The sequence below is a fragment of the Myotis daubentonii genome, chromosome 7 (assembly GCF_963259705.1).
Source record: "Myotis daubentonii chromosome 7, mMyoDau2.1, whole genome shotgun sequence".
NCBI lineage: Eukaryota > Metazoa > Chordata > Mammalia > Chiroptera > Vespertilionidae > Myotis > Myotis daubentonii.
This window is the reverse complement of record NC_081846.1, coordinates 45604446-45617550: the sequence shown is the minus strand read 5'-3', so window position 1 is coordinate 45617550 and position 13105 is coordinate 45604446. Positions and strand designations below refer to the sequence as shown.

The following is a 13105-nucleotide window of genomic DNA, read 5'->3' as shown; positions in this document are numbered from 1 at the left end:
CAAACGAACTACAGACGTGGGCTGCCACAGTTTAACTCAGTGTTAAGACAGTGATGTTCCTTGTGGAATGCCTGGCGCAGTGTAATTACTAGAATGCTTACTTCGATCACTTTTATGCATCTGAGCTATTTTGTCCTATGCTGAGGGGAAACCAGTGCCACTTCTAAGAGGCAACTCAGATGGACCCTAAGCTGGTGTTGGGCCTGAGGCACCCTGTGGTGAGTGCTGCCCTGGGTCAACATGACTGTGGAGCATCTAAGTCAGTGCTAAGTGGGTTATTTGGAACAGGACTTCACTGTAGTGGAGCAGGAGCCAGCAAACTTTGTCTATAAAAAAAACACGATAGTAAATATTTTAGACTTTGAGGGCCATTCATAGTCGTTATTGCATTTTGCGTGTGTGTTGGGTGTTCTTTTTAAACCCTTTATGGTTAGCACCGGTCTGCGTTCCTCAGCAGGCCACACTTTGCAGACCCCTCTGTGGAGCAAGAGGGATGGAAGATGGGCAGCATGGCTGAAGAACAGTTCAGAGTGACTCAAAAAAGACCACACTTCTCACTGCCTTCACTTGCTCATGCATATAAATATACATCCGCATAGTTGGGTGATTATAGTTTTTAAATTATTTTGCACATTTACATGAGTTAAGACTTGAGGCTCATTTTAGCACCCCACAGTCCTCATACAGGGCTTTTATTTTCACAGTGCTCCCCACATTGTGGAATTTCCTGACCTCAGAAGTTTTACGCCTGAAAGACACGGCTATGAGTTATGCATAGAGTGAGCTTTTGGTTTTAGTATTATTTCATTTATGAAAACAAACTTCACACATTGCCTTCTTCTGAAGGCTTACAGTGGCCGGGACTTTGGTGTGAAATGGGCCGGCCTGCTTTCCTTTAGCTGAAGTAGAATCTTAGTTGCAGTAGCCAAGGAAAACAAATCCCTTTTCACACGTAAACCATAAAAGATGCCGAGAGGTGACTTCTGTTGGCAGAGCTCAGGATTTCTTCCTGTACCACTTAAAATCCCTTTCACTCATTCCCACAGACCCCTCATGCTAAACACAGTGTGAACCACCTTTCCGAAGCTGCAAATGTTCAGTCTGGTTTGTTTACAAGCTTTCCTTGTAGTGACTGTGCAATGCCTGTCAGTAGTCGGGCCTGGGCATTTCTCTTCGGGAATTAGGTTTCCTACTTGTTTACTGACCCTACCTTTGTTTTGTTTTGAGGGATTTAACAAATTCTTAATAAATGGTTCTGTCAAGTAATTTAACTAATTTCAGCACATGCTTCTGAATATCAGTTTACATTCATGTTAGGGTGGTCTTTTAATGGGTGAAAACAGAAATGCCTTTTCAGTGAATCTGTTTGTTTTAAAACAGCTTCTGTTTTACTGTATTGAAGAGAGTGCTGGTTATTCTTACCCCATAGCTATATAGGCAGAATTCCATTCAGAAAAGTGCATATATCGTAATTTAATAATAAATGGAAATTGGGATTTTATTTAATTCTGACCCCTTCCCGCATGCTGTTCTAGATAAACACCATTAGTGAAAGAAAAAGTACCAGGCCTGCTTTCCAGAGCCTTTGTGTTTAAACAATCAATTAAAAAAAACAACAAAAAACAAACAAAAAAGGTATTCCATGTGCCATGTAGGTGTTACCTAAAAGCAGGAGAGGACAGTGGTTAGGGAGGGGCCAGGTTGGTTTCAGAAGTTTGCAATGTATAAATTTTGAGAGTGACACCAAGCTAGGAAAGCAATGTGGTTATTTAGAATTTTCGATGTCCTTTCCAAACTAGGTGAGTAGCCAGGACTCATTTCTCAGAAGGAGCATCTCTTTGCATAAATGATCCCATAATATATTAGAACTCTGTTCTGTTCTTTGAGCCCCACACACGCAACAGTCACAGGCAGATGAATAAGACCATTTTAAAAAGTTGTCCTTTTTGGAAACCCACCCCCAAGCTCCCAATATATTTTTGCTCTTTTTTTTTTTTTAGACTTGCTGTAGGAATGTAGCCTCTAACATTATTAAAGTCCCTAGCCCTCCCCAGCTTGCTAATCCTGTTGCTTCTCAACACAGGGCAAGACTAACCAGCCCTAAAATAAATGGGCTGCGAATGCCAGGAATGGGTCTTGTGATCCTTCCTTCCAAGCTGGTACACTTTGCTAGGCAGGCAGTTGTTTCTCTCTCCCTTTGAGAAGAGATCTTTCTACCCGCTTCTGATGACGGCTCTTGAAGGACCAAACCAGGAGTATTTAATAGGTTACCCACACACTCCAGGAAAGCAATCATCATTGCAGAAGCAGCCTCTGAGAACACAGGCCAGGCACTCTCTGAAAACAAAGCTTTCCTGATGACAATGCAGAAAGCATTGCCTTTTGAGAAGCTGCTCGGCCAAATCAGGTTTGAACATAGTGGCTGAGAGAGAGCGCGCACGCGTCACCGCCGGTCTGGTCTGTGAGCCCAGCTCCAGCGCGGGCAGCTCAGGTAACGGCTTCCCATTATTTGTAAAAGCCAAGGCAGGAAAAGCACGCTGCCCTGGTCCAAGTTTCTCTTCTGTAAACTGAAAATAGAAAATTTCCTTGTGAGCAGTTTAAACGGGAGGACGTCTCGATATAAAACAAGTTGGAAAATATGTTCAGGGTGAAAGGTCACAATGTTTGGCCTGCATCCCCAGAACTGATATTTTCAGGCAGAGTTGAATATATTTTTAGGCCTCCAGATGACTTCCTCAACAAAGTTGCCTTTTTGTGTGCCAAATGTCATTGTGTTCAGTGTAGGAAAAGCTGTTGTCCTGTCTCAGACCTCCTACTCTCTGATACATTCCTGGATCTGGTGAGTTAATTATAGGAAGTCAGGGGATGTGCTGATACTGGAATTAGACTACAGACCTCATTTGGGCTTCAGAACTGAGCGGTTAATGACGCCATTCCCGATAGGTTTACCTCCGTCAAGTGGCTCCCGCAGTAGACTAGCTCTTTAGAGACACAGAGAGGGAGGACAGTGAACTGTCTTGTTTTCCCAGAGTTAGAACTCTGAGAGAAGTATTAACTACGATCTTATTGGATCTTGGACATTTTCCAACTGCATGCTTTGGAACCAAGAATGACATAAATCTTTTTCTGCTGTTATTCCCCAAGCTCTTGGTTCTGCATTTTCCCTTACAAAACCCGGTCTGTCTTCATGTCTGGACGTGCACAATATATTGTGTGTGCGGGCCGGACTCCGACAGGGGGGCGCGAGGCTGCTCATCTGAACGTTTTGGATCTGGTGCATTTGATTTATTTGAGCCTGATTCCCATTCTCCTTAGGAATGTCAAGTCCATTAATTTACTTGTGCTTCATATCCCTTCCCCTCCCCAAACCCAACACCAGGGGAGCTGTAAATGCAAGGAAGTGAGGAGCTTCATTTCCTGCTCAGCCCTCTCCATGCCCCCGCCCCTCCCCTGTGCAGGCCGTCTGTCAGGTGTGATTGCATACCTGCCTCGACCTTCCTTTGCTTACAGTCTTCCCTAGAATTGTCTCCTTCTGGGATGCCCCTTATCTTTTCCTAATCTCTTCTGTTCCTCAAATAGAATTATTCAGTAGCTCCTCAAAAGAAGTGTCTTACACATTTGATTAAAAGCCCAAAGAGGCTTCAGTGAACTTTTTTTTCTCCTGCGTGAGCAGCATCTGCCAATTTCCCTGATTTTCCTGCTAATTATCTTCATGTCATCCAGAATTCATTGGAAATGTTATGGCTCAAATAACATGTATGGCTCACATAGCATCGACTGAGGAAATAGTGGACATACTAGTGGAGCTAAAGGTTTATAGGAGTTGCTGGAGTACAGTATGTATCTTCAGTCTATATTCTTACTTAGAAATTTTGTTTGTTTTTAGAGCCAGAGAAATAGAAATCAAAACTGCTGAGTGTGTTTCTGCCATGGCCCCACCCCTGACATATGGCATGTCACCTCTCCCTGTGCTTCAGCTTCTCCTTCTGTAGAGTGACATGGGGTGGAGAGTTTGACCTTCAGGGTGAGGCAGCAGGTTCCTGTTCTAGCTCTGCTACTTGATGACTGAGTGTCTCGGGCAAGTTTATTTAACTTTCTTTAAGCCTTAGTTTCCTCATCTATAAAATGAGGATAATATCTCTCCAGTGGGTCAATATTAATCTTGATAACATATCTTGTTATCTTGATAACAAAGGGTTTAACAGTGCCTGGAACATAATCAATCAATCAATGATAGAGGTTGTTAGGATTATTATTGATAAAATCATAATTACTTTTCTTTTTGCACTTCACAAAGTATTGGTAGACTCAAATTTTGATTCTCATCTGTATAAATAGAGAAAGTAATTGGGTGTAAAAATCTCCATTACTTAGTGTTTAAAATGAAACCAAAATCATTGGCTGCTCTCAGCCTTCCCAGAGTCAGTTTGCTTTCTTTGGGCCCGCCAGTGCCAGTTTATTAATTATGCTGATCACAAGTCTGCGGACAGATGGACACACACATTGATTCTCTCTCTCATACACACATACATTCTCAGTCTATATATGTACATAAAGTTTTTATTACATTTTAGAATATAGTATTAACAAATTATGTTATTACATTTTAGAATATAGCATTAACAAATTATGGATAAAAATTAATCCCTTAGACCAGTGGTCAGCAAACTGCGGCTCGCGAGCCACGTGCGGCTCTTTGGCCCCTTGAGTGTGGCTCTTCCACAAAATACCACGTGTGGGCGCACATGTACAGAACGATTGAAACTTCGTGACCCATGCGCAGAAGTCGGTATTCTGTGGAAGAGCCACACTCAAGGGGCCAAAGAGCCGCATGTGGCTCACGAGCTGCAGTTTGCTGACCACTGCACACATTTTGAGATATTTCTCCAAAACACAAAATCTAAATGTTACAATTTTGCAAGTACCTACTATTATGGGATAAGTGGTTTAGCCAGTGACTTAGATTTGGGGCTTGATTGTTTTTTATGATGTGACCATATTGGACCTTTAAAAATGTTTTAATTCCTAGTTATTATTTATTTTATAGTGAACTGTATCAGAGATTGAAGGTGGGAAGAGTTTTAACTAACAAAATATAAAATTTAATATATGGGTATACATGAGAATTCTAATCACTTACAAGATAAAGTTAAATCACTTAAGCCCATTGTTCTCATAAAAATTGAAGTCTGGCTCTAGATGTTCTAATTTCTAAATCAGAATTTTTTTATTTAAAAAATGTATATAATATATGGAAGGAGTCCTATGCATGAATATATACATTTTGCCCAAGTTTCTACAGATGGGATTGGTTGTGTCTGGTAATTGGATACAGTTAAGTGTTACATAAAGTTTCAGTAATATGCCAAAATATAAAGTACAAGAATAAAAATTCCATTTTCTTTTTGTTCCAGGTTCTCTGGGAGATGCTAACAAGGGAGGTCCCCTTTAAAGGTTTGGAAGGATTACAAGTAGCTTGGCTTGTAGTGGAAAAAAACGAGGTAAGACTACGATTCTCCATTCAGGTACATAGATCAGAAAACAGTATTGGGGTTTTGCAAAAGACTTTTTCATCTTCTTCAAATTGAAAGTAAGTTCACGCTTATGGAAAGATTAGCAGTAGGAGCTAACACAAAGGGTCAAAGTGATGTTATTCCTCATGAATGGACCCTTTACATCTAATTGTTGCAGCTTCACGTCGTGATGCTGTAGATCAAAAATTGTACAAGTACTGTACTAGTTTCTCAGTCTCAATTGTAAAACCTAGGGGTTTGTTCTTAGTGATGAAAGAAGCCATTGCGTCCAAGGTAGGGGAACAGTTTAACTCCATCTCCTGCGTTTAGGACATCTTTTTTACTGGCTGGGAGTTGATATATCTGTAAGAGACCTTCAGCTACTTCAACTTACCTCTCCCAGCAGGAGTCACTATAGTACAAGAAACTGTCGCTTAGATGAGAATTTCAAAAATAAAAGAAGAAAAAATAGTTTCAAAAAAGGGAAAAATTACAGTTTTGCCACCTACGTTGAGCACTACATTGAAGATGAGCTCCTCGCTGGAATTGCCGAGGCAGTGGCATAGCTGTGCGCTTCTTCATGCAGAGCCTTTCCATTTCAAAAGAACTTCAGTGGCGTAAACACCGTTTGTGCTGTGTCCCCAGCCTCGCTTTTCTTCTTCCCACAAATTGAGGCTTTCAGTTAGTTGGACCTATGAGCCTACATCAGAGAACATGGTACATTCATATCAAAGAGAGCAACTACGTTTTGAAAGGTTTAAAATTGTGACTGAAACGCACAGCCATGGAAATTTTCAGCATACGGATGAAGCATCCAGTGTCAGGGTATTATGAGAACTTAGATCATGTCATGGAAGCACGCGGTTGTCTTTGCAATGCAAAACAACTTCATTGCACAGAACTTCTTCATTTCCAAACCTGGTCTGTGCCCCCTACAAAGGGTAGAGTGTAACCTGAGGATAAAATATTTTGCAAAAGATGAATATATATATAGAGAGAGAGTCCCCTTTTAATGTACTTTTAAAAGAATTAGATAGATCTACTCCCCATGTGAGTGCAGGGACAAACTAGATTAATCAAATAGCTGCTATTGACTAAGAGAAACCAGGTTTCCATATTTTAGATCACATAATCCAGAGTTATTAATTTGTCTTCCTGAGCCATTGAGAATGGATGAAATGTTTGTGATAACCGAACTTGATAGGAGAGTGCTGCCAATTTAAGAAAAATTAAAAGGAGTTACGTTCAAGAATGTGTCTTACTCATTGTTTCACAGGAACTGCTCTGTTTTAATTAAATGTGGGAGTAATTCCTGGTGTGCAATTAAATCAGGCCTTGCATACAGGAGAACTGATATTTTCATGATATGAAAACCCACTTGTTCTGTTTCTTTTGCCAGTGAGATGATTAGATATTTGGTTCTGGGTTTACAAATGAGAATGAAGAAAATTATTGACCTTCTGTTGACTTTGGAGCAGAGCACTCAATGTCATTTTTTCCTCTCTACCTTGTTTCAAGATAAACTCTTTTTAAAGCTAACCGGACCCTCAAAATATGTATAAGGACAGAATAATTACTCTTTTAAGTAACATTTCATCTTATAGGTATAAATCTAAAGTACTTTCAAAACATTGGAGTGCCCATCAAGGAATTTTAAAGCTGGAGAGAAAAATGAATTTAGAAGGTGCCTTTGGATAGTTGACTTGAGGGTTGGGAATCATCCATAACCTTCGGAACCTCCTCAACATGTATACAAGGAGGCCAGCCCCTTCTCCCCAGGAACCCCCTAAAGTAGACTACTGTTTCATCCATGGTGTGATCTTACGATCAGCTAATAACTGAGGGATGCTGCTCAAATACCTCCCGTATTGTAGTTATCACATGTAATAGTAAGTTGAAAAAACCCATATGGTGAAATAAGTTTTCTCAATTTTCTAATGAACTTCAGGAAAACTGGGCATTACAAATATATTTCTTTATCTGTCTGTTCTTACTGTGCACAATATTTATTTGTCAAAAATATGGAATTAAGCATAAATGTAGTTTCCATTGCCATTGAAGAAGGTGTCTTGGGTTATTGAGTTGAGGAGACAAAGCTGTGTTTTATTAAAAATAAGCCTCATGAAAATAAAGAATGGTATGTTTAAATTTCCAGGGAGATATTTAAAATGTGAACTAGTCACCCTAGAATGTACCTATATCCAAATATTAGGGTATCTTTTCGTATTAACATTTTATTCTAAAGAAATGGTAGAGTCACAGGAAGTTGAAAAATATCAAGAATTTCTAGGTACTCTTCCCCTAGCTTCCCCCACTGGTGACACGTAGGTATAGTATCTCAAAACCTGGAAATGGACATTGATACATTTCTCTTTACAAGACTGTAGACCTTATTTAGTTTCACCATTTAAGGTTGCTTTTTGCATCTATAGGAAGATCAGTACTGTCTAAAAATTATATCTGAAGGTCTTTGCTTCTAAACCCTAAATAATGAAATAAAATCTTTAAACAATAGTTTTTCCTAATATTAAATCCTATTAAAACCAGATACATAAAGCACTGTTAAACTTTACAAAGCAAACAACGAACCCTTATAGAAGGCAACGAACCCTTATAGAAGACAGCATTAATAATAAATATCTTAAATGTGACAGATATGGCCCAGCCAGCTTGGCTCAGTGGTTGAGTGTTGACCTGTGAACCAGGAAGTCATGGTTCAATTCCCAGTCAGGGCACATGTCCAGGTTGCAGGCTCAATCCCCAGTAGGGGGCGTGCAGGAGGCAGCCCATCAATGATTCTCTCTCATGGATGTTTCTATCTCGCTTCCTCTCTCTTCTATGAAATAAATAAAAACACATATTTTTTAAAAGCCTGAATCTAGATTTAAGTGACCTTGTCAGATCATTTAAAATAATTATGTCTCCTTGTACAGTATCCCAGACAGGGCATCTAAAAAGTTTGTTAGTAAGGAAAGACAATAGAAATGATCAGTATCCATATTCATTCTGTTCACATTTCAGTTCTTAGAAAAAAAATGTTGAGGTAAAGTTGTATTGCAAATGTTATCCTTTATGAAAAATTATTTTTCGTTACACATGAGGCACATTCAGTTGCATAATTGCAATTACTGTCTGTTTTATTAGTTGCCACCCCAACCATCTTATTTTTAAGAAAAGTAAACACCTGATTTTCCTTTTGACCTTCATCAAAAGGTCCCAGTCCACATTACAGTTTATTACCAGTACATTGTATGCTAGTCTATGAAATCACTAGGCTGGAAGTTAAAAGATGTTTAGCATAGCCTCCAACTCAGAGAGGGTTTTTAATTTTATTTTTTATTTTGTTTTATTTTGATTTTAAGATTATCTGTAATTCCAAATATAGATAGTCTGTTTTCTTGCCAAGGCAACAATTTTTCTAATTTACGCATAGCCTCTCCCCAATCCAACCAACTCAGTTCAGTTTTAAGTTTCCTATTTGCAAAACTTTCTTTGTCGAACAATACTGTGGAATAAATGTCCCCAGTACTTCTTAGTACAGCAGTTCTCAACTCCAGCACCCCCAGGGCTCTTTTTATAACTGTGTGTTAACGCCCACCTCTACTTCCATTAAATGAAATTCAGAGGTAATACAACCTACCTACACACATTAGATTTTAAGTCAATATAATGTTCTAATGGAATATAAAGAAGAAATTAATGGAATGTGTATTGCACTTGCAATGTGTGAATGTTCAGGCATGACCACAGTGAGGTCATGGAGCAATTTTAGGTGTTGGCACCTATGGCTAAATAGACTTCAACAGCTACAAATGCAGATAGAGTTGGGTTAATGACTCCAGTACCATGCATGAGCAACACTGTTGTCTGTGACATTTTCCAAAAATTTTAGTTAGTGCAAAACTCACTCAGCCCTTGATTTGTTTCATTTGGTAATTGCGTTCTTAGAACATTCAGTGCACTTAAAAGCTATTCAAAAAATACTTTGTGTTTATTTGTAAGTCAGGGTTAGATTCTAGGCTCAGACAACTGTAAACCTCATTGTTTGCTTGTTTTCCTGACATGAATGCACATGGGGCATTTGAAGCTTGATGGAATATAAGTGATTCTTAATCAAGTAGAACTTCCCTGTATATTGAAGGATGGCTTGCATTCTTGACCTGCTTCAGGGGCAACCCAGCAGTTTCTAAAACAAACAGAAATGCTCCCATGGATTTCTACACAGCCTCCAGGAGCATGATATGTTCTGTGAGAACCACCGCTGTGGAATGTTAGAACGGCACCGATCCTCACATTGTCATCTTTGTTGTGCCAGGTCCTTACCGTTTATGAGTTTGAGTAAAACGGAGCCGTAATGAACCATGCATTCAGAACGTCCTATTTACCAATGGCAGAGTGCGCGCTTCATTAAAACCGGCTCTGTGGTTGTCTGTAGTGAAGATGTTTTCACGGTTGTCCGTCTACTGCCAAAACGGAACTGGTTTCCGAGTTGCCCGGCCTGTTTGCATATTTCACAGTTGCCTATAAAAGTGCAGTAATAGATTTGTGGTTTTAGATTTTGTATTTAAGTTCAGACTTGCCCCTCTCCTTCTGTAGTTTCTTTTAGACTTCATGTTTTGTTTAAAGCCTTTGTTGTGCTGAACCTCATTCTCCATCCATTGCGATTATTTTTTAGAGGAAAAGTACAAGTGTCTTCAGAGATTAGGTATTATGACTATAAACATAAACTCTCACCTGTCACATATTAATCAGTGGAAGATTTAAATGCAATACCTTGTTCATGCTCTTAATTCTTTTATGACCCTTCAGTTAGTATTTTCTTTCCTTAGTGAGCAAATCCTTATGTTTTATTTTGCTTTTCCTCTCTGTGGCAGAGATTAACCATTCCGAGCAGCTGCCCCAGAAGCTTTGCTGAACTGTTACATCAGTGTTGGGAAGCCGATGCCAAGGTATGTATATGCTTTTTGTTGCTGTTCAGAACTCTGGGATTTCACTTGTTTGGCTTTGAATTGGGGGCGAGGGGTAATAAAATCTATTACAAAGCAAAGCTGGGCTGCTGTTCCCCAGATCAACTGTGAAGGCTTTTTGTTCACATCTGCTTATCTTGACCCCTAGAAACTCAATAAAATGGGTCTTTCTTACAGCACTCTGACATTCTTGACTCAATAAAGAGAAATTTGTTCCTTTCTTTTTCATCTTTAATGGTAACTATTGCACCTTCATGTTTTAAAGATGGCTAGCACACAGTGCTTATTATATGTCAGGCACTGTTCCAAATACTTTATGTATATTAAGTCATTCCTCACAATAGCTCTATAAAATAGGCACCATCATTATCCTCATTTTATAGATGAAGAATCAAGGCACACAGAGGTAGAGTAATGAGCTCAAGGCCACACTGCTGATACGTGGTGGGGCTGCACATGAACCCAGGCAGTCTGACAGGAGTCCCTGCTCTTATCCACTACACCCTATTGCCCTTTAACCAAAGACCAGAAGTAGCCCTTGGAGAGAACCTTGGTACCTACTTCCTGTCCAGTTTCAGTGATGTTTTTTAGACAATCACAATGGAGTTGGAGAAATTCCAAACTTCGGCTTTCATGTGGTTATCACATTTAAGCATGAATGGCCCATTTCCTTTCCCTACAAAGATCATTTTAAAAGACTCTCACATACATACGGAAATATTTATAGATAAAATGATAGGCTAGTCTTGGATTTGCTTCAAAATAAAGTGAAAGGAAATGGTTGATGGTATAAATGAAATAAGATTAGCTATAATTTTTGAAGCTGAGTGATAGGTATATGGAGGTTCATTATATTATTCTATCATTGTGTATGTTCGGAATTTTCCATAATAAGAAGTTAAAAATAAAGAGTCTCACAGATTAAACATTGCCTATAGTAAGAGAGTTATACTCAAGAAAGGAACTGAAATTTTATATTTTCAATGTGTCCAGTTATTCATGGAAATATATCTATTGCAACCTGACCTTTTAAATAGAGATCTAAAAATAAAAACTTAAGAATCGAATTTCTTCCGTAATTTAAACCCAGTTCCAGCCTGGCCCTCAAGAGGAATGAATGATAACATATAGGCTGTTCTACATGTTTCTCTAGTGGGAATAACTCATAAATAATTGGTGAGGATGGGAATTGTGTTAGTATATAACTCAGGATTCCCGTGAATCATATGTGAAGTTTCCCAGCACATTTTTCCGCCCCATCAGGTGAGAACAGCTGAACATCAGGCACAGCAGCGTAGCCAGCAGTGCAGCAGGGCCCTTCGACCTGCCTGCCGCTGCTGCTGGGCTGCCCGCGCTTTGTCTTAGAAGGGTTTGCTGCGGCTCTCCCCTCCTCCCCGCTTGACCATTTGCCTTTCCTCTCATTACCAACAGCCTCCACCTTTGCTTTTACTCCTGTTCATCAAACTGCCTTTGTCTTAATTTTTAAGCATTAAAATAAAGGCCTGCACTTTGTAACTAATCCAGTAGAAATTATAAGTGACTACTTGCAAGCTTGCTGTAGAACAGTTATTTTGTACCGTTGAAATAGTATCATACTACCCTTTTCATACTCTTTCTCCCAGTTATATATCCATTGTGGCATATACAGTAATTCTGTCAGTATTTTCCTCTCTGACATTTAAATAGAAATTTCACCTGAAATTATTTGCATTGAATTAGATTAGTGCAACTAGATCTCTATAATTGTAATTATATTTCAGTATGCAAAGCAGGTTGTGAATTTCTTAATCAGAAACTCTGTACTACCTTAATTAAAATTCTGAGAGTGTACAGTTATGGTGCATTAATGAAATGGTAGTATAAACACCTATCAGCACAGACCATTAGTCCCCATGTTGGTGCCGTGAAGTTGGATGCCTTTAAGATGTGCTAAGCTCAACTTCCTTAGGACCAAAGGAATCTTGTGTTCTAGCCATGTGAAGTATAAAGAAAGTTTGATCGGTTTTTATTTCCTAAATTCATGACATTTTATTTTGATAAAACTAAGACATGGTGCCTGTTCTTGACCCGATTATATGCCCAGCCGCAGCCCACCTTCCCAGCTCCATCGCTGAGCTCCTCCAGACACGCCTCCCACCTTTATTCCCAAACATGCTCTCCCTTCTTGTCTTTTCTCCCCTCATCACTTCATCATCAAGCTTCCCTGGTTACTCTGTTTACTCTGGCCTATAATTAGTGTTTCTTTTCCCAACCCACAATCTGGGCTAGTGCCTTACCTTGTACTGTTGTATTTTTCAAAAATATTTTTCTTCCTAACTTGATCGCAGGATATATAAAGGAAAAGAGCTAGTTTTAATATGTGTTTCCTTATAGCACCTTACATAAGTTGAGTAAATAGATGCCCAATTTGTGGTTGACTGAAGCAGCCAACCCAGGCGTGTTTCAGTTCTCCAGCTGGAAGTACATAGCATTTCAACCAGAAGTTGGTGCCAGACCTGTGCACATATAATAGTCGGTTAAAATATTTTTTTCCAGTCCTCGGGCTTTAGAATATTAACACATAGATTAAAATATTCAGCTATAAAAATGTGTTCTTTTGCAATGAGGAGGAGGAAATGTGTACCA

General features: G+C 39.3%; 1 protein-coding gene across 6 annotated transcripts in view; it reads left to right on the top strand.

The window, feature by feature from the left end:
* The window catches only part of MAP3K20 (mitogen-activated protein kinase kinase kinase 20), a 140429-nt gene that overhangs the window by 70057 nt on the left and 57267 nt on the right, over positions 1–13105 (top strand). For all 6 annotated transcript variants that reach the window (XM_059704056.1, XM_059704053.1, XM_059704052.1 and 3 more), the window contains 2 exons: positions 5415–5501; positions 10388–10462. In XM_059704056.1, coding sequence (XP_059560039.1) covers positions 5415–5501; positions 10388–10462 — 162 coding nt within the window. The remainder of the gene's footprint in view (positions 1–5414; positions 5502–10387; positions 10463–13105) is intronic.